At 39.5% G+C, this 21,777-nt stretch overlaps 2 protein-coding genes across 2 annotated transcripts in view; one reads left to right on the top strand and one right to left on the bottom strand.

The window, feature by feature from the left end:
• Positions 1–791: 791 nt before the first annotated feature.
• Positions 792–2,734, bottom strand: LOC134652151 (transmembrane protein 223). The gene is made up of 2 exons (XM_063507314.1): positions 2,292–2,734; positions 792–1,169 (listed from the first exon to the last, which is right to left on the bottom strand). Exons 1-2 carry the CDS (start codon positions 2,668–2,670, stop codon positions 877–879), a joined length of 672 nt encoding a protein of 223 aa, XP_063363384.1. The 5' UTR covers positions 2,671–2,734; the 3' UTR covers positions 792–876.
• A 399-nt stretch (positions 2,735–3,133) lies between these two features.
• The window catches only part of LOC134652020 (DNA topoisomerase 2), a 39,318-nt gene continuing 20,674 nt past the window's right edge, over positions 3,134–21,777 (top strand). The window contains exons 1-11 of the mRNA XM_063507173.1: positions 3,134–3,329; positions 4,064–4,304; positions 4,663–6,562; positions 7,204–7,343; positions 7,754–7,956; positions 9,812–9,960; positions 12,266–12,503; positions 15,125–15,282; positions 16,167–16,375; positions 17,365–17,499; positions 19,812–19,950. Of these exons, the coding sequence (XP_063363243.1) occupies positions 3,315–3,329; positions 4,064–4,304; positions 4,663–6,562; positions 7,204–7,343; positions 7,754–7,956; positions 9,812–9,960; positions 12,266–12,503; positions 15,125–15,282; positions 16,167–16,375; positions 17,365–17,499; positions 19,812–19,950 (3,527 nt within the window). The 5' untranslated portion in view covers positions 3,134–3,314. The remainder of the gene's footprint in view (positions 3,330–4,063; positions 4,305–4,662; positions 6,563–7,203; positions 7,344–7,753; positions 7,957–9,811; positions 9,961–12,265; positions 12,504–15,124; positions 15,283–16,166; positions 16,376–17,364; positions 17,500–19,811; positions 19,951–21,777) is intronic.

Genomic DNA, 21,777 nt, shown 5'->3' with positions numbered 1-21,777 from the left:
ATTGCCCAGTCGCGCAATGTCGTGGCCAGGCCGTAAGCCAATACGGGAGCGGCAAACACGACCACAGGCCTGGCAGGTGTAATGTACCCGTGGCCAACAGGTGTTGCTCTGATGGCGCTTGGCTCGCTTACTTGCGAGTGTCTTAACACTACCTACATTGCATTATAAGTGTTGATAGTTAGAATGAGTACAAAACTACATTTGTAAAAAGTATTTATTTACAACAGGAATAATTTAAATCTACATCTTACTCGTACTCAAACTAGATGCAGTCAAAAATAGGATACGTCATCACTATTACAGCATTTTACTTTATCTATGATAATTTGATTCATATACTTGGTCAACCTGATCTTGACAGTAGAACAAGGCGGCAAATTTGAAAAATGTAGGCGCGAAGGGATATCGTCCCATAGAAAATTTTAATTTCGCGCCTTTTTTTACTGACAAGATTTGGTTGACCAGCTATATAATAGTTTTCAACCACATTCTTGAAAAAAAAAAAATGTAAAAAAGGTTATCTACACTAATTTTTAAAATGTCAAATGGCTACTAAACTCTAAACTAGAAGCATTTTATACTGTAGCAACAGTAAGCAAGGTGCCTTAGTATGTGTTGCACTAGCATAAGTTTTGCTAAAATATAAAGCACTTATATTTTAACAGATATTTGCCATTTTCAAAATTACCCCATTTCAAAATAAACCCAATGGACCGGGTTGCTTTGAGTTTGATAAAAATGCAGAATGTAAATAATCTATTTAACATTTTTCTTGACTCTGCTTTGTGGGTCCTCATTTATACAAGTTATGTTCTTTGGAATCTACATGAGTGATTCATAAGTCCATAAAAAAATCTTACATAAACGGTACCAAAATTACCATTTCCTCGCCAATCCAGCTGTAGCATCAAACAAAATGGGGTTCTTGAACTCTCCTTTCATATCCAGCATATAATGCATCCAAGTGTTTTTCACCTTCACCGGAAGTTGAACCCTGGCGTTCTTCCTAGCTTCCTTGCAACAGACGTTTTCTATGGGTACTTTCATGATGCGGTTGGCCCCGAACGGAGCATACGTTACGAAGGATAGATGCTTGCCTCCCTTGTGGAGGACGAGGTAACGGACTGACTTTAGGGTGTACATCCATATCATTGCTAGAGAGCCTGTGCCTGTAAATAAAAGGTAAGTATAGTATAAGTATGACTATAATTATAGCAAAAACACATTGTGACATGGAAATGAAAGCCGAGGAGATGCATGTAAAAATTGTGCCTTTTAGATGCTTGCAATGACACAATTGCCTTAAGTAGGTCGGTACCTAGATAGGTTCCTTTCGGCCGTCATCGCAACCACGTTTCGCAACCAGGTGCGACGGAAGAATTTTCCTTGTCTTGATACGCCACCAGTTATCAACGCGTAAACCATTTTACGCATTGGCAACTAAGTTTCGCAACCAGTTGCCAAATAAATAAATATGTTGTCCCTGGCGAAATATATAAATTATATTTATAAAGCAATGCTGCTTTTAACATCTGGTACTACTTTTGTGGCTATGGGGCATCCTCCAAAAATACAATTATCGTTTTCAGGAGTCCGTGTGATGCAGCCCGTTTCGTTATTTGCATTCATGTTCATTTCAAAACCAAGCAAATCCATGTTTCAGAAAATTGTGACATTAGTAGAACAATCAAATAAGTAGTACATAGTAGCATTATGACGAGCAAAAAGATTACAAGATTACAAGTTACTGACAACTAATGTGTGAGAGAGACATTCATAGCATGATTATGCAATTTCCTTACCTGTAAACTTGTTCAAATGAATTCTACAGTTTAGTTGCGTATAAAGAATAAACGGTATTTTGGCACAAATATACGACAAAAAAAATCTTTGCTGGCAACTGGTTGTGTATTACGTTAATTATTCCTCATTTACAACTAGTTGCAAACAAAGCAGGAAAATTCTTCCATCGCACCTGGTTGCGAGACATGGTTGCGATGACGGCCGAAAGGGATAGGTTGACATTTGTATATCGATATAAATAGTATATCTCTATTAATAACATAAATATGAAAGTAAGTCAGTCTAAAACCTCTTCATGCTTAAACTGCTGAAGCAATTTAGATGAAAGTTGGTATGGAGATAGTTCGAGGCATGGGAAAGACATAGGATAGTCTTTATCACGCAGACGAAGCTAGCAGAATATAGAAAAGAAAAAACCTCTCAGTTTAAGTGAAATTAAACATATGTTGCTCTAGAGTGATAGTTGATATCAACTATACCAAACTCACCAACTAAGACAGCTACGCCACCAAGCGTATTCCTATACTTATTATCACCAAGATTTATCCTTCTATACCACGGTGTGTCGTCCGTTATCTTCGACCGGTCCACAGGTGCATCTTTCAGAGATGTGAACGCGAACGTTCCTAAATACATCCAAAACATGTACTGCACTACTGCAAACGCGTTCATGTACTTAAAATATTTCGGGTTCTCATATTTGTACAGAATAACGTCTTTTACAACGTTGGTATTAACTTCATGCACAGATTTTGTTGCAACCGAGCTGAATGGTGCGTTTATCTTGATACAGTCACGACATGGTAGCAATGTTCGGTAAGTCGCACTTTTCTTCAGAATAATTGAGGCCAACGAAATTAATGACATGTTTAATTTCAATGGTGATGATACCTCTAAGTATTTTGTGATGATTTTTTGGTAATATTCATTTGTACACATAACCTCAAAACTGTGAAGATGGAGAAGTGTCAAACTGTCAAGTGTCAAATTCTTTTTTTTTTAATCATCGGATGCGTAGTCTTTAATACTCTGTCCCATGATGCTAGTTTTCGCGTTTGGGCAGGCGTGTCTCACTCCGCGATTTCATCGCTTTGCTACAGGTCTGTACTTAGTACTATTATTTATTCGGTGGTTTGGGGGCATTTTTTAAATTTAGCATGCTCAATTTGGTGCTCAAATATCACCATATACCTAAAATTGCTGATTAAATTGGATATCAAATCGGTCGATTTCATCATCCCGTCTGGACTGGCTTCGAAACAGCCGGCGTCCTATGACCATAGACAAAAGGCGTCTAGCATGCGTCTAGCCGTTTATAGAGCAATTTGTTTTTCTTGTCTATGGACATTGTCAGCGCGTCGTCATTTTGTGGTTGTCGTGCTATTGCAATTTATTAGAATTAAAAATGTTAACTCTTAAAAGTAATTACTAGTTACTCACGTTTTGTCTTAATTTTAAGACAATCAATATATCGCGTAGATCGCACACGCTTTATAAGCACCACGCACAAAATGGCTGATATAAAGGTGAGTGCGAAATCTTGGCGGCATTTTGGTCGGTAACGGTCAAAATTATATTTTGTTGTTGAGAATTTCCATATGCATACTTTGACTTGATATTGTGTTAGTTGTGTTACTGTTATGGGTATTGTTGGGATGTAATCTGAGTGTTCGAATTCGTATTATTTGCAACCGTTACTGTATGTACTTTCACGGGACTCCATAATTTATTTATTATTGCAACAGCTCGTTGTTATTGATCAACTGGACGCTGCGATTATTTAGCTCATGGTTTTCCGTTTAATCAAGTTAAAGAAGGAATATGAAGGAGGAGCTGTGGGGTTAAAATTATTTTTAGGAGATACTTATTTGGGGGTTGAGGGTAGATCACGATTTCCCTCCATTTGAAGTAACGGATAATGTTGACCTTCGGGGATGAAGTTTGTAGATCAACAACATAAAAAAATACTTAAATGCAATCATTTAAGATATTTTGTTTAAGTATTTAAATTAATTACCTAGTTGAATAAGGTCTTTACCTTTCTCCCCAAAACCCAAATCTTTACCTTTCTAAACATATAACAATATTGATTAGATTTTGCACACATACAAATAAAAACCTTCCAAGACAAATAGTAATTTTGATTCCAATGAAAATATAAGAAATATGAAATTGAAGGCTTCTTTTAGGCCTCTGGGTAGCTAAAAATTGTAAGGATTCATATTATAAATTGACTTTTTCAACCAAAAACCCTTTCCAGTCGATGTTCAACAAGATGTCGGCAGCCACAAACGGCACCGGGGATGCCCCGGTGGCAGCACCCGCTTCCAAAAACCAGAAGGGTTCCATCGAGAAGATTTACCAGAAGAAATCTCAGCTGGAACACATTCTGCTCCGTCCGGATACATACATCGGGTCTGTGGAACGGGCCCATGAGACCATGTGGGTCTTTGATAAGGAGAAGGAGTGCATGGTTCAGCGGGAGCTGAATTTCGTGCCGGGTAAGTTCTAAATTTCCTTCTTAACCCTTTAATGGGCATAATGGTGTCAGAAATGACTCTAAATCTGGGGTCACCACTTAGTTTCTTCAGGGGTCCGGTTCTTAAAATAAAATTACCAATTGCAGTCCATTTCTACTTGAGTTTATTACCTAAGCAAAAAAATCAATAAAATAGATCGGCAATCCGGATCCGGACCCTGGTCCGCCATTTGGTGACCCCTGCTCCGAATTGACTCCTATCACTTTTCATTAAGTTAAGAATGAGTGTATGCATCTTTAAGAATCGATGAATAAAGATATGTAGGGACTTTTAAGTAATAAAATTGAAACTTGCTACAATAAAAATCATTAATTTGCAGGTTTATACAAGATATACGATGAAATCCTGGTGAACGCGGCTGACAACAAGCAAAGAGATCCCAAAATGGATGTAATTAAAATTGAGATTAACCAGGAAACAAACACTATCTCAGTGTACAACAACGGATGCGGCATACCCGTCGTCATGCATAAGGAAGAAAAGATGTACGTGCCCACCATGATCTTCGGGCACCTTCTGACCTCATCCAACTACAATGATGAAGAGGAAAAGGTGACGGGAGGCAGAAACGGCTACGGTGCAAAACTTTGCAACATCTTCTCCACAAAATTCACCGTTGAAACTGCTTCCAAACAGTACAAAAAACACTTCAAGCAGACCTGGGGCTCCAACATGACAAAGGCCTCCGAGCCTAAAATTAAAGAGGCGGGGCGAGATGATGATTTCACTAAAGTGACCTTTAGCCCCGATTTGGCTAAGTTTAAAATGGAGAAGTTAGAAGATGACATTGTTTCGCTCATGTCGCGCCGAGCTTACGACGTCGCTGCCTCAACCGCGGGTGTTAAGGTGTATTTGAATGGTGAAAGATTGAAAATCAATAAATTTAAGGATTATATAGACTTATATATCAAAGGTAAAGAAGATGAGAACGGACAGCCATTGAAGGTTGTTTACGAGAAAGTCAACGACCGCTGGGAGGTCGCTCTGACTCTATCCGACAGAGGCTTCCAACAAGTCTCCTTCGTAAACTCCATCGCCACCACTAAAGGTGGAAAACACGTTGACTCAGTAGCTGATAATATCGTTAAGCATGTCATTGAAGTATTAAAGAAGAAAAACAAAGGCGGCGTTAATATTAAGCCTTTCCAGGTTAAGAATCATATGTGGCTGTTCATTAATTGTTTAATTGTGAACCCGACCTTTGACTCGCAGACGAAAGAAAACATGACTCTCCAAGCAAAGAGCTTCGGGTCAAAATGCACGTTTACAGACAAGTTTATAACAGCGGTAAGCAAGAGCGGGCTGGTCGAGTCGGTCCTCACTTGGGCCAAATTTAAGGCCCAAGCCGAGCTTGTCAAGACTTCCGGTAAAAAACAGAGTAAACTTAAAGGTATACCGAAGTTAGAAGACGCAAACGACGCTGGTACGAAAAATGCACATCTCTGCACGTTGATTCTCACTGAGGGAGACTCGGCCAAGACTTTAGCCGTGTCGGGGCTCAGCGTAGTGGGCCGGGACCATTACGGAGTCTTCCCCTTAAAGGGTAAACCATTAAACGTGAGAGACGCGTCTCACAAGCAGGTCCTTGAAAATGTTGAGATTAATAACTTGATTAAGATTCTCGGTTTACAATACAAGAAGAAATATAACACTATGGATGACTTGAAAAGCTTGCGATACGGTAAATGCATGATCATGGCCGATCAGGATCAAGACGGTTCCCACATCAAAGGTCTCATTATAAACTTTATACACCACAACTGGCCCGAATTGCTCAAGCTACCGTTCTTAGAAGAATTCATCACGCCTATCGTGAAAGCGACAAAGAAAGACAAGGAGATATCTTTTTACTCTCTCCCAGAATTCGAGGAATGGAAAAGGGATACTGAAAACCATCACACGTACAATATAAAGTACTACAAAGGTTTGGGTACCTCCACATCTAAGGAGGCTAAAGAATACTTCCAGAATATGGAAAGGCATAGGATCAAGTTCAAGTATGGCGGGCCTACGGACGACCACCATATTGAGTTGGCATTCTCGAAGAAAGGCGCTGACCAGAGGAAGGAGTGGTTAACGAATCACATGGATGAAGTAAAGCGCAGGAAGGAAATAGGGCTGCCGGAGAGATATCTGTACACTAAGGAGACTAAAGCTGTCTCGTACTCGGATTTCGTTAATTTGGAGCTGGTTCTCTTCTCTAATGGTGACAATGTTAGGTAAGAAAATCAATTATTTATTTATTTATTTATTTATAGCCTTATTTCAGAATACATTTTTATTTTTTATTATATCTACAGTTTTCCTTAATTTACTACGGTAACTGATTCTGTGTGCCTTTGGGCAAAGAAAATCAATTGCTAATTATTCAATAATTTTCAGCTAATTGTCCGTTGGCAAACTGCAGCTTGAAAGTTATATTATTTTTATTAAAATTTGCGACTTAAAAATATCTGATAAATTTTTTTTCTGCAGCCAGATGCTATAGAAATAGTGTTGTGAATAAAGTTCATTTCGAGGCTTAAAGACTCGAACCCTTAAGACTCGAGGCTTAACGCCTCAAAGCGCGCGGCAAAGACTATTTCTTACATCCATACGCGTAAAACAAATAAATACAATTCTCAAATATAGTAGTTTTCAAGGCTCAAGTCTTTAAGCCTAAAAATAAGCGTTATTCACAACACTGTATAGAAATTTTTTTGCCCATTTCTTTTACATATATTTCTCTCTCTTTCTTTGGCAAATGCGGCAAATTCCCAATGTTTTTGTATTTCTTATGAGCGCAGTAAAATGAGACATATTTTAGTATAAATATTAGTCATGACTGCTTATGTTGTTCCTAATAAATTGTATTTCTCAGGTCCATCCCGTCAATGGTGGACGGGCTGAAGCCTGGCCAACGTAAGGTGATCTTCACGTGCATCAAGCGTAACGACAAGCGAGAGGTCAAGGTGGCGCAGCTGGCTGGTTCCGTTGCTGAGCATTCCGCTTACCATCACGGTGCGTATACTTATACCAAAGAGAATGTATGGTATAGAGGGGTCCGGTCATAGTAAATTTTTCAGTTGCAGTAAATTTACTGCCATCTATCGACAAACGACTAAAAGTCAAAATGAATTTAAAACTATCAAAACATTTTATATATATGGATAAATGATTTTATTGTTTTTATATCATTTTGATCCATGTTCTGTCACTGATGCCTATGTGTTAAAAAACTTAAAATTGTTAAATATCAAACGGTCGGCCGGTTGACGACAGTCAACGCCATCTAGCCGAGCATAGGCCATAGGTGTGTGCGCCATCTATCCGAGAATTACTTTTTCTTGATACCGTGGCACGTTTTTTCCTTAGACTTTATTCATCTTATACATATGTCTTTGACAATAATATGTTACTTAATCCAACAGGTGAGCAGTCCCTCTCGATGACCATAGTCAACTTGGCCCAGAACTATGTGGGGTCCAACAACATCAACCTGCTGGAGCCCCGAGGCCAGTTCGGTACCAGGCTCAGCGGGGGCAAGGACTCGGCCAGTCCCAGATACATCTTCACGCTTATGTCGCCGCTGGCCAGGCTGATATTCCATCCACACGACGACCCACTGCTTGTGGTAAGTTATCTATACAACTAGAACTACGTGGGGTCCAACATCAACCTGCTGGAGCCCCGAGGCCAGTTCGGTACCAGGCTCAGCGGGGGCATAGAGAAAAAAATACATAGAGTGCTCACTTCATACATCAGTTCAGACTATTAATTTCAGTGTCTACATCTAGCATCGAGTAGCGGAACTATCAGTACTGCTACTTGACAATAGATGTAGCACCGACCGGAAAGTCTTATCTCAACAGCATAAGACTTTCCGGTCGGTGCTACATCTATTGTCAAGTAGCAGTACTGATAGTTCCGCTACTCGATGCTAGATGCTAATAGTCTTTTTGGTACTAAAACTGATGTATGGAGTGAGCACTCTATGTATTTTTTTCTCTATGGCGGGGGCAAGGACTCGGCCAGTCCCAGATACATCTTCACACTTATGTCCCCGCTGGCCAGGCTGATATTCCATCCTCACGATGACCCGCTTCTAGTGGTAAGTTTTCTATAAAGTAATTCCTAATTGTACGCAACTCTATTATTTCGCGCCGCGTTCTATTAAATATAGCATAATATAATGTCCTATGACACAGATTAAATTGTTTAACAGTTCTTCTGAACAGATATAGTCTGGCAAACATAACTGGCCATAAAAGTGCAGGTTATTGGTCGTACGAGTATGTGTCGGCGAAACAATGCTAGGGTTGACAATTAGAAAATTAAAGATTATAAAGTAGCCTATTCACTTAAATTAATTATTATTTCCTAACAAAGATGGTAAGATCCTATAGATGAGTTATACGCGTGCGTCCGTAAGGGACAGAACATACGCAATGCGACAAAATGATTGCTCGGGTTATTTCATGCCCACCATAAACCATACTAAATTTACGGTGGGGAATAAAAAAAAAGTGAGACTGACAAGGACAATCAATAATAAAGCTTTCTCTGTTACTCCTGAAAGATACATAAGACTATCCCGTTCTGTCAGTTCCCCCCACCACCACCAGTCCATACTAATACCACAGAATAAATAATAGTACTAAGTACAGAAGACGCACTCTCTAACAAAACGCGTCTGTTATGATCAGCACAGATATGGCCGCTAGGTGGCGACAGCGCCACGCGCGGCTTATGGCTTTCCCCAAAATTGGGGCCGAACGGATGTACTTTTAGCTACCTGTAGCAAAGCGACGAAATCGCGGAGTGAGACACGCCTGCTAATACTAGATCAGTGGTTCCTAACCTTTTCAGTCCGGTCACCCCTATGACTAACTAGGGAACCTGATTTTACCCCTCCTCCCAATGGTAATAAAAAATAAAACGTGTACGTTTGTTGTATTGTTATATTAGGTTAGCTTATTACCATACTCCGCAACGGAGCTAGCAAAACCGTAGCATATGACAGTTTTGTGTCAGGGTTGGCGATTATGATGAACCATTTTGCTTTAACTTTATTGTATGTAAGATTAATAAAATTGATCAAGAACCTTGTTGACCCTCTTCCGATAGTTCCGATATAACCCGGTTTAATTTACTGTCAAATAATATAAATTAACAGGTCAATGTCAATATTAGATGCGTTTCAATGTATCTGTTATTTTATTTATAAAATTACGGTTTTTTACATTTCTTTCAAATATTAACATGGAATTTTCATTGCTTGAAAATATTGGTGTGTTTGAAAACAAAGAAAAAATATTTTTTGTACTTTAGTTTATGCGTAGTAGTGATAACCCTGACGTACAACTGCTACAGATTTGCTAGCTCGGTTGCGAGGTATGCTTATTACCCCCGTAAAATACCAGTTTTACCCCCACGGGGGTAATTACCCCCAGGTTAGGAACCACTGTACTAGATTGATGTTTCCACAGCACGAGTTTGAAGACAACCAGAAGATCGAGCCGATGTACTACATCCCCATCCTGCCGATGCTGCTGGTGAACGGAGCTGAAGGCATCGGCACCGGCTGGTCCACCAAGATCCCGCAGTACAACCCCAGGGACATCGTCGAGAACATACGGTAAATGAATAAAAAAAAAAAAAAAAAAAAATTACGACCTATGCCGCTGTGGCCCGGTGGCCGAATGGCTCAGGCACCTGCCGGGATAGCAGAGGACGCTGGTTCGATTCCAGCTTGGGGCACTGGAGGCCTTGGTCACTTTTTCTTAGTATATGACATTTATTCAAAGTTAATGAATAAACAGTATTAAATACATAGAATCTATGTATTTAATACTGACGGGGGCGCGCCGCCTTTACATATAAAACGCTCACGGCCCGCCCGGAAAACGCGCCGACGAAAAACCTTCAGTCAATTTGTGTAAGAATGTACCTATAATATCTGATATTATAGGTCCGTTCCTACACAAATTGACTAAAGGTTGAAAACTAATATCTGATATTATAAGTACATTCTTACACAAATTGACTAAAGGTTGAAAACTAATATCTGATATTATAGGTACATTCTTACACAAATTGACTAAAGGTTTTTCGTTAGCGCGTTTTCCGGGCGGGGCGTGAGCGTTTTATATGTAAAAGCGGCGCGCCCCGCTCACGCCTCGCCCGGAAAACGCGCCTGTGTGACGAAGCCTTTAGTCAATCTGTGTAAGGTAAACTCAAGAAGGCTTGTGATTACTCAGACAACGATATATATAATATAAAAATACACAGAAAACATCCATGACTCGGGAACAAATATCTGTGCTCACCACACAAATAAATGCCCCCACCGGGATTCGAACCCAGTAGGTAGGACCAGAGATGGGCATCATTCGAATAAACTTTTATCGGAATAATCATTCGAATAAACAATAATTCACGACTTTTTTATTCGCGGATGATTCATTCGCGAATAATTCATCCGCGGATGATTCATTCGCGAATAATTCATCCGCGGATGAATCATTCGAACACTTTTCAAATGACGAATGATTAATTCGTTATTTCATTCGAATAAATCCACGAAGAATATTTAAGTTTTTTGGCTTATTCCATTCAAATAAACGACACGAATTACACGTTTCATATGACTTGTTTTTTTCAGAAGTTAAAGATTGTTAAGGGTTAAAAGCTAAGCCCAGGTAGTATAATAAAAAAAGGACTAGCGTGAACAATGAATTACTCACACACAAAGTTAGTAACTTTCTGGCATGACCTAGAAAGAGATAGCTGTATAATAAAAGAGTGAGAACACCAAATTTGCTTAGCAGTTGTTTGCTTCAGAGCGAATCTCACAACGCATTTATATTTACAGTAACTGTAACTGTTACTATTTAGGTAGTTGCATTGCACATTACAGTTGCCAATCTTTTTAAACCGTGAAAAGTTAATAAGGTATTCGAATAAACAAATTATTCGTGGCAATTCATTCGACGAATAAATTATTCGCGGATAAATTATTCGACGAATAATTTATTCAAATAAGAATAATCATCCGACATTTTTATTCGTCATTCGCGATAAATTTTGTTATTCTTATTCGTTATTCGTCATTCGAATAAATTTTGCCCATCTCTGGGTATTACTGAATCGCGATTAGAAAGGGATTGAGATAGCTGTCAATCCATACACTTACGTCAAAATCAATATGGATTGACAGCTATCTCAATCCCTTTCTAATCGCGATTCAGTAATAGGACCATCGGCTTCACAGGCATGGCCACCACCCATTATGCCCGACCGGTCGTCAAAATATTTGTGCCATTTTCAACCAAAAGGTCGGATGGAGGTATTGTCGGTTATCAGTTATTTCCATAAAGTTTCAATTTGGAATCAACCTTATCGACGATCGACAATATGGCCTACCTTTTAGTTAAAAACGTCACATTTATAATTTTAATTTTTAACAAGCAGAAACGTCTGCGAACGATGCTAGTCACATTTATAGTATTCAAGGATAAATTATAGATTTAAGTTGATTTAACACCACCAAAGATCCATTGAAAGTAGTTTTTTTTTTCATAGACACACCGCGCATGTAACACCTCTGGAGTTGCAGGCGTCCATAGGCTACGGAGACTACTTTTTTTTTTTAAACATGACTTTGAAATACATACAAATTATACGTTGTAATCTTTTATGTCAGCGGTCGGCAACCTTTTAGCAGCCAATGGCCACATAGTAGTTAACGAAGTTGACGCGGGCCGCACTTTGTTAATATTTATGACTAGACTAGACATTGTCGTTTGTCAATATTACATACAAAATAGCCAGGGAGGCTCGCGGGCCGCAAGTGACAGGTTCACGGGCCGCGGGTTGCCGACCGCTGTTTTATGTAAATGCGCCATCTTTCTTTCCAACCTCATTGTGTAATATTTTTTCAGCCTTATGCTCGACGGCGACGAGCCAAAGCCCATGCACCCGTGGTACAAGAACTTCAAGGGCCACGTGGAGGGGTTCGGCGACAAGTACGTCATTTCCGGCGAGGCGGCCATCTTGCCCGGCGACAAGATCGAGATCACCGAACTTCCGGTCGGCGTGTGGACACAGAACTACAAGGAGAATGTTCTAGAACCCATGCTGGGGACGGATAAAGTGAAGCCGGTCATTTCTGAGTACAGGGTGAGCCATTTTGGATACGTTTTGTCTTATTTTTGAAGTGAAAACTTCTTTAGCGGCGCTGTGCACTTTTTGTGATGGGGAAAAAAATTTAAACTCGTAAAGCTTTGGATTCCTCCGAAAACGGTGCCGTCATATGACGGTCGTCATATAGCGGCCGCAAAAGACGGCCGTCTTTACGGTGGCGACATGTGGAAGGTACCACGGCGTCATAACACACCGTCTTCCACCAAGGTCAAAGCGGCAAATTTGAAAAATGTAGGCGCGATGGGATAACCTCCCATAGAAAATTTGAATTTCGCGCCTTTTCCTACTGACAAGATTTGCTTGATCATCTATAATTTACTTGGAGGATGAAATATCATCAGAAGAGGAAAATAATCGTAGTACGGAATCATTTATTCAAATCTCGTGTCATGTATTCAAAATGGCGTCACCGCTATCTAATAAAACGTTCACGAAACTATCGACACCGTCATGACGGCCGTCATCTTACGTTACGTTGACAATCAACGTAACGTAACGCCGTCTAGGAAACCGCGCCATCTTGTTTACATAGACAACGTTCTAGTGACGTCAGTCAACGCTATATAGCGGCCGTAATATGACGGCACCGTTTTCGGAGGAATCCAAAGCTTAACAGGTGTCACTTGACCGTAAGACGTAAGACGGACACGTGACCTGATCGAGAAACTGTTACTTCAATGTCATTGAGTTTTTCTTTATTGATTTAAATGCCATCTAGTGAGTTTCGCTCTAACTGGTATTAATATAACTCCAGTACTAACAGTGATGTGCTTAGGAGTTTCAAGTAATGCGACGAGATAACGCTAGATGGCGTTAACCTCAATTATACATAGTGCTGCAGACATTTTGCAATAGTGATTGAGTTTTCACTTCTGCCGGCACTCCCTGAGTGCAACCCGTTGTTTTTTTTATACACTACGACTGGAAAATAGGGCGCAACTCAAGGATGCAAGGGTCTAAATTTGACAAAAACGAACTTGAGGGAATTTTTGATTGTCATATTGGATATCGCGTGAGACATTAGGAGTTTTAATACAAGTAAATTGAGAACGTTAGAACATAAAAGGTGGAAATGCAGGGATCCATATTAGTTATTTTAGATAGCTTATTACTAACTTCCAAGTAACCTCTTTCTTGAAGTTTTTATCTAGAATAAATCGTCAGGTGACAAGCAAAAGTCACTAATTACTATAAAATATTTAAACAAAAATCAACCTTCTATTCGTACTAATATGGTTCTCTATGGCTATGAACTTGTGGTGGTACTTGTAGCCTGACGAAATAGTGTCCTAAATGTCCTAATAAAGAAATTAAAAATAAAGAATTTTTTTTTAAGGGATTGTGCGCGTTGGCGATCTCTTGCAGCCTAAATCATAGAGAAATAAAGACAAGAGTGCTCACTCCATACATCAGTTCAGACTATTAATTTCAGTGTCTACATCTAGCATCGAGTAGCGGAACTATCAGTACTGCTACTTAACAATAGATGTAGCACCGATCGGAAAGTCTTATCTCAACAGCATAAGACTTTCCGGTCGGTGCTATATCTATTGTCAAGTAGCAGTACTGCTAGTTCCGCTACTCGATGCTAGATACTAATAGTCTTTTTGGTACTAAAACTGATGTATGGAGTGAGCAATCTATGTATTTTTTTCTCTATGCCTAAATCGAAAGCTTAAAGTTGACATTGAGTCATTGACACTCCCCTAAATAAGATGGTGCTGGCTACCCCTAGTTCACATGCTGGCGTCTTGTCATCTTGTCGCTAACTGGAATCTTAACTTTTGTCGCAGTCTTGATTTTTTCACACCATTCAAATATCAAATATCAACATTTATTCAGCAAATAGGCCATAAGGGCACTTTTACACGTCAATATGGAATTTACATACAGCAAAAAAAAACACATCAATAATTATAAAATACAACTAAGCCGTAAATATCAAATCAAACTAACATAGAGATGTATAAAGCCTCTAAATGTCGAATTACAAAAAGCGGCCAAGTGCGAGTCGGACTCTCCCATGAAGGGTTCCGTATTTAGGCGATTTATGACGTATAAAAAAAACTACTTACTAGATCTCGTTCAAACCAATTTTCGGTGGAAGTTTACATGGTAATGTACATCATATATTTTTTTTAGTTTTATCATTCTCTTATTTTAGAAGTTACAGGGGGGGGGGGGACACACATTTTACCACTTTGGAAGTATTCAGTTTAGAAAAAAATGATATTAGAAACCTCAATATCATTTTTGAAGACCTATCCATAGATACCCCACAGGTATGGGTTTGATGAAAAAAAAATTTTTGAGTTTCAGTTCGAAGTATGGGGAACCCCAAAAATTTATTGTTTTTTTTCTATTTTTGTGTGAAAATCTTAATGCGGTTCACAGAATACATCTACTTACCAAGTTTCAACAGTATAGTTCTTATAGTTTCGGAGAAAAGTGGCTGTGACATACGGACGGACCGACAGACGGACAGACAGACAGACAGACAGACAGACAGACATGACGAATCTATAAGGGTTCCGTTTTTTGCCATTTGGCTACGGAACCCTAAAAAACACAAATATACAAAAACTTCATTTAATCAGGAATACAACACAGACACCACAGTCCGCTTTGTGGTGACCCTGCTGCCGGGGAAGCTGCCCGAGGTGGAAGCAGAAGGCATCCACAAAGTGTTCAAGCTGCAGACCACTATCTCCATGACCTGCATGAACGCCTTCGATCACAACAACTGCCTTAAGAAGTGAGTATTAAATTTTGAATAAATGTCATATACTAAGAAAAAGTGACCAAGGCCTCCAGTGCCCCAGGCTGGAATCGAACCAGCGTCCTCTGCTATCGCGGCAGGTGCCTGAGCCATTCGGCCACCGGGCCACAGCGGCATATTAAATGTTATACAAGGGTCTTTATTGGTTCCCAAAAAGTTTTAAGTCATAACATAACTAGCGATCCGCTCTGGCTTCGTACGGGTTAACAAATTATACATAAACCTTCCTTTTGAATCACTATTAAAAAAATCCGCATCAAAATCAGTTGCGTAGTTTTAAAGATCTAAGCATACATGACAGACAGACAGCGGGAAGCGACTTTGTTGTATACTGTGTAGTGATGTATTGTTTGTCCGCATTTTTGTTAGTCATAATTTGTTTGGTTTAGAAACGCGTAACTTTTCAGGATTGCCATAAAACAAACCTAACCTATCTAGGATAGCCTTACGAAAATCTAGTCTACATTTTAAAACTCTACTGCCTAAATAAAAATATTGAAACACCAACGTGTGCACAAAGAAAAAACTCCGATGACCCATCTACATAGTCAATAAAGCATGTATCTTGCGTTCCTATCTAACAGTTATTTATGAGACGAATTAACTCTGAGCCATGAAAATCCAATATGGAATAGTAATTTTTGTATAATATGGTAAACGAATAGAGACAGGACTAGATAGAAAGGCATAGCATGCTAGAGGGGGAGAAATAACGATACATATATTATTATATACTTATTATTTGTACATTATTGTGTACTTTTATTATGTACCTATGTTCAAACTCTTTGAACAAACGTCTTTTATTATTTATTATTATTATATATCAACGCGATACTATATACGTCAGCTTATTCCAGATACGATAAGGTGGAAGAGGTTCTCCGCGAGTTCTACTCGCTCCGCATGAGGTACTACGCGCGCCGCAAGGACTGGCTCGAGGGACAGCTGCAGGCCGAGGCAGACAAACTGTCCAACCAGGCCAGGTTCATCCTGGAGAAGTGCGACAAGGGGCTGGTGGTTGAGAACAAGAAGAGGAAGGCCATGGTCGAGGAGCTGATCAAGCGAGGTATGAGGGTAAACAGGTTGGAAGCGGAATAACAGACCAATAAGGCCCAATTTCAGTCGGTAGCAAAGTGTGTGTCAACCCTTGTGTCTTGAAACACTCTCAATGCTCAAGGTTCCATTTTTCCAGATATTCCATTATGGATTCTTTCACCTCCTCAGGTGTCAATATTACGAGGGGTTAAACAACAACTTTCCTCCGTGTAAAACCCCTCAAAAGGAAAAAACGGAACCTTTATAGTCCCCCCCCCTTTATCTCTGAAACTACTGGGTCTAAAATTTTGAAAAAAATACACCTATAGATGACAGGAAAACCTATTAGTAATGTGCAGTCAAGCGTGAGTCGGACTTAATGTCCGGAACGCGAGTCCGACTCGCTCTTGGCCTGTTTTTAGGGTTCCGTAGCCAAATGGCAAAAAATGGAACTCTTATAGATTCGTCATGTCTGTCTGTCTGTCCGTCTGTCCGTCTGTCTGTCCGTCCGTATGTCACAGCCACTTTTCTCCGAAACTATAAGAACTATATTGTTGAAACTTGGTAAGTAGATGTATTCTGTGAACCGCATTAAGATTTTCACACAAACAGAAAAAAAACAATAAATTTTTGGGGTTCCCCATACTTCGAACTGAAACTCAAAAATTTTTTTTTAATCAAACCCATACGTGTGGGGTATCTATGGATAGGTCTTCAAAAATGATATTGAGGTTTCTAATATCATTTTTTTCTAAACTGAATAGTTTGCGCGAGAGACACTTCCAAAGTGGTAAAATGTGTGTCCCCCCCCCCCCTGTAACTTCTAAAATAAGAGAATGATAAAACTAAAAAAAATATATGATGTACATTACCATGTAAACTTCCACCGAAAATTGGTTTGAACGAGATCTAGTAAGTAGTTTTTTTTTTATACGTCTTAAATCGCCTAAATACGGAACCCTTCATGGGCGAGTCCGACTCGCACTTGGCCGCTTTTTTTTAAGTAGCACTGTGTTCCAGGTTATGCGCCCGACCCGATCGCTGACTGGAAGAAGCGCGCCTCCAAGATGCAGGGGCTGGAGGTGGTCGATGAGGAGCCCGAGTCCGAGGAGGAGCCCGAGCCGGAGCCCGAGAAGGGCAAACCCCTAGACCCAGGTAATCAGTTTTTCTAATAGTATATTAAGCTTGCTGAGTGGCCTAAATGGGTACGAGTTTGAAAAGCTTGATTAGGTATAGTTTGTAGCTTTCTAATAGACCCCGAAGGCTAATCCTATTGTCTATTGTTAAGAAAAACCGCTCGTGCCACGTGCCACAACCGCCTGCATAAAAAGTCGGTACTTCGGTTACTGAGTGCCGGCGAGTCGAACGCTACAGAACCAGTCTAAAATGTGTCATCGAGATGCGTAACAAAGGCGCGTTATCGGAGAGCGCACCTACACTGGTTTTTTGAGCGTTGGACTAGCCCGCGCTCAGGTGCCAAATAGAATAATTAGGACCCTTTTTTGCAGGTAAGTAGCACGTGCGGTTTTACTGAACAATAGACAATAGGATAAGCCTTCGGGCTCTTCTAGAAAGCTGCAAACTATATATCACTAATATCACTATTGGATACAATAATTTTTTAAGTCATAATGTATTGTTTGTCATATGGGGCATTATCTATGAAAAGGGACCTTATTGTCGATGGCGCTTACGCCGCACAGCGTCGCGCGGTTTTGTATTTATATCGAAGCATCGTTAATAATGGCGTAACCTCCATCGACAATAAGGTCCCTTTTCATAGATAACGTCACATTATCATTAGTCCTAAAACTGAAACCGTTAACTTTCGGGATTTTCGTAAGGTTATCCTAAATATAGGTTAGGTTTGTTTTATGACAATCCTGAAAAGTGTCGCGTTTCTGAACCAAATAAACTATTACTAACTAAAGTGCGGGCAAACATACATTATGATTACATTTTTTTTGGAAATAATAGAAACCCAGGCGGGCTTCGAAGGGTATAACTTGAACGCCACTTGTTACTCACGTGGGTTCTAGCAAAATTATCAGTGCTTCACCCGAAAGAGTGGAGCGTATTACTGAGCCAGAACCCTTCTGTTTTAACACTGATTTAAACTTTCACGATTTTTACACATTATTAAATTATACAACGAGACTTAATCGCGTATCTAAGTTTTAAGATTTACCTCCGACGTTTCGAGGACGGCGTTGTCCCCGTGGTCTCGGAGAAGACTGGCTTAAGTTGACATCAGCATCTTCTAACCGCGCGAGTTTTTCGAACTACCCGCACTTGGTCTTGTTTATCCGCTTGAACGTTTTGCGCACTAAGGATGTCACTCTGTCTTAGGGATGTCTGTTTTGCTGCAACGCACACAGCAAACCTACCTTATTGATGCTTCTTGTTCTTTTGATATTGTTATTAATCGAATTTAAACTGTTGTGAGACATAATAACATTGAATAATTTTACGGTTTAGACTCGCTTGTTTTTAAGTCACTCGCGCGACATGTTTCGGAGAGCCTAGGTCTCCTTTCTCAAGCACAGTGCGAGCAGCGTTCACGACGGTCGTGTCGCGCGAGTGACTTAAAACAAGTGAGTCTAAACTAAACCGTAAAATTATTCAATCGATATTGTTATTGTTTTTTTTTTGTCAATATGTGTGGCAAGCGAATAAATAGTTTTTCTCAAACATGCAATGAAATGTCGTCGCTCCGGGCGTTATATCAGGCTTCGAAGTATCACGTTTAGGGCGGAGCAACTCCAGAGAACTGTAAAGAAATTTCATACGAAATTGAAGGCCTAGGCCGGGAAGTAATTTTTTTTTAAATTCTAATGTAAACATGGGGTCTGTGTCCATGAACAGGCTAAACAGCTGAATCATATTTTTTTTTTTAATATTTTTAGTGAATGAATGGTTATCGGACCAAAATATCCGTGTTAACGCCTGTTATACACGAACGTACTGATATTAAGAATACGAATCTGTATGATTCAATGTGTTGATGAATAAACTTAAAATTTTGTCTATACGTAAGTCACCAGAGACCATAGACAATAGTTAAAATCCTCTGCATTTATTTTATTTATAGAAATTGAGATTCTTATTATCAGATTGTGTATAATGGCCCTAATAAGGTCTATTCGAACACTACACACGCGAAATACGGACGACTTCCGTAAAAAAAAACAATTATGGCGGGATTGGAAGGAAAATTAAAAAACTTTTGTTGTGAAGTTGGATTTTTATTATAAAGATTATAAATTTGTTTTTTTTGAGTGGTGTATTTTTTTATTTCATTGCATGTTTGAGAAAAGCACTATACATGGCTAGCCGTGAAAAGGTCTTGCCGGCTTCGTATCGCTATCCGGCCTCCCTACGGTCGGCCGGCTATACCTACTCACCCGCCAAGCCCTTCTTTCCCGGCGTCTGCTGTAATGTACTATATCTATCTACGGATGTTTCAGAGAAAGCATTCCAAGCGCTGAAAGAGGTGAAAAAGTTCAACTACCTGCTCGGCATGTCCATGTGGATGCTCACGAAAGAGAAAAAGGATGAACTGCTCAAGCAGAGAGACCAGAAACTCACCGAACTCGAGGCCCTTAAGTAAGTAACTAGATAGATAGCGTTTAAACTTAGAATAAATTTAAAAGCGGAAAAAGCGGAAGCTGGAGTATCGATCCAGAGGCCGTGAGTTCAAATCTCACCCAAGACAGTAATTTTTCCGCTTTTAAATTTATTCTAAGCTTAATAGCATCGTTCGCAGACGTTTCTGCTTGTTAAAAATTAAAATTAGATAGCGTTTATTGGTAAAAAGTAATATTTTACATGTCAACAGTTATACAGTTCATCAGTATTTACATATTGCGGTAAATTTAATTTCATTGTAATAATTTAAGTATGTACTTTAATCAAGGAAAGTCACATACTAGTATACATTCAAGCAAATTAAATTCTTAAAATAATATATGTCATATTTATAGTTTAATTAAGTATATATTTGTCAGATTACAATTTAGTTTACAGATTCCCTGTGAGGAATTCATCGATAGTGTAGTAAGCTTTTTCTTGGAGCAGCATTTTTAAATTACGTGCAAATATTTGGTCGCTGGTGGAATCAACTATTGCCTTAGGTAGCGAATTATATAATTTGGGTCCCATGACACCGAGCGACTTTCGAAACTTTGCTAGCCTATATCTCGGAACAAGTAGCTGGTTTTGTCGTCGAGTGCTTCTAACATCAGTCCTAGTGAGAGTTATGTAATTATGTAGATTTTCCCGTACATGCGTGCAGGCGATTTGTATATAAATACTTGGTACCTCGATGTATTGCTTCCCAAATGTTCTTTCTTAAGTTGAGATTCCACCAGTGAATATGCTTGTGCCGCGCAGTGTTGCACACTGTTGGAATCCCGCCTTAAGAGCCACCGCCTTCCATTCCTTAATTTCTTACTTTTTTTTGGTAATAGGGATGTTGACAATTTTTTGGAACTGGTTTCATTTTGTAGATAGACACGTAATAATTACAGAAAAAAATATTAAAAAAATATATTCATTAATTTTGAATAAAAAAACATGTATAATAAGTTTCGTGTTTAAATTTCGCGCCTAAACGCTCCAAACTGTCACGTGACCTTGATGACGTAACGGCGTTTTAAACAAACTGCTGTCAGTCATTTTTTTAAATTCTTTATATGGCAACTGACAATTTTTTTAAAGCGTTAACACACTACCGCATCGGACAGCGACCTTCTTTCTCGCTCTAACTTATAGCTGCGTCCTTAACGCACCACCTTACACACTATCGATTCGTGCGCCGCACCGCACCAAGATCGCGTTTCGGTACGATAATCTGTAGACACTTAGGCAGGTTTTATAACTTGTCTTTGGTGATTCCACTGTGATTACGTCACGCGCTCCGATTGGCGTTTGCAGTCACGTGATACTGGGCATTATTTGAAATACTTTTGATTATTTTTAATCAATTTATTACGCATATTTACACTTGCAAAATATGATTTTCCGCATTCTAATATTCCCTGCTATGGTAAAAACACATGTTATATATTCGCGATTCATGTCAACATCCCTATTAATATGTTTCGTGGATCTGAACACTGCGTCGGCTATGGCGCTGGAAGTTTTCTGCCCGATTGACTTATCCTTAGGCAATGGCGTTGGCCAGTCGAAGTATTTAACAGATGGCGCCAGCATAGCTTGCCCTGCCAATCCCTAGAATTGGTAAAAATTCTTGTTCTTTTCAATAAAATGTTATGCCCTGGATGCCAAATCTCATAGAACTCAACTATGATATGAATCAACTTGAGTGAAACAAGAACTCAATTAGAGAAAGGGGCAAGCTATGATGGCGCCATCTATGCAAACCTTTGACAGTTGCCAACCCCATTTCCTGCATTTTATGGATCACTAGAC

This window comes from Cydia amplana, chromosome 11 (genome assembly GCF_948474715.1).
Source record: "Cydia amplana chromosome 11, ilCydAmpl1.1, whole genome shotgun sequence".
In the NCBI taxonomy this organism is placed as follows: Eukaryota; Metazoa; Arthropoda; class Insecta; order Lepidoptera; family Tortricidae; genus Cydia; species Cydia amplana.
This window is presented reverse-complemented; position numbering and strand designations above follow the sequence as displayed.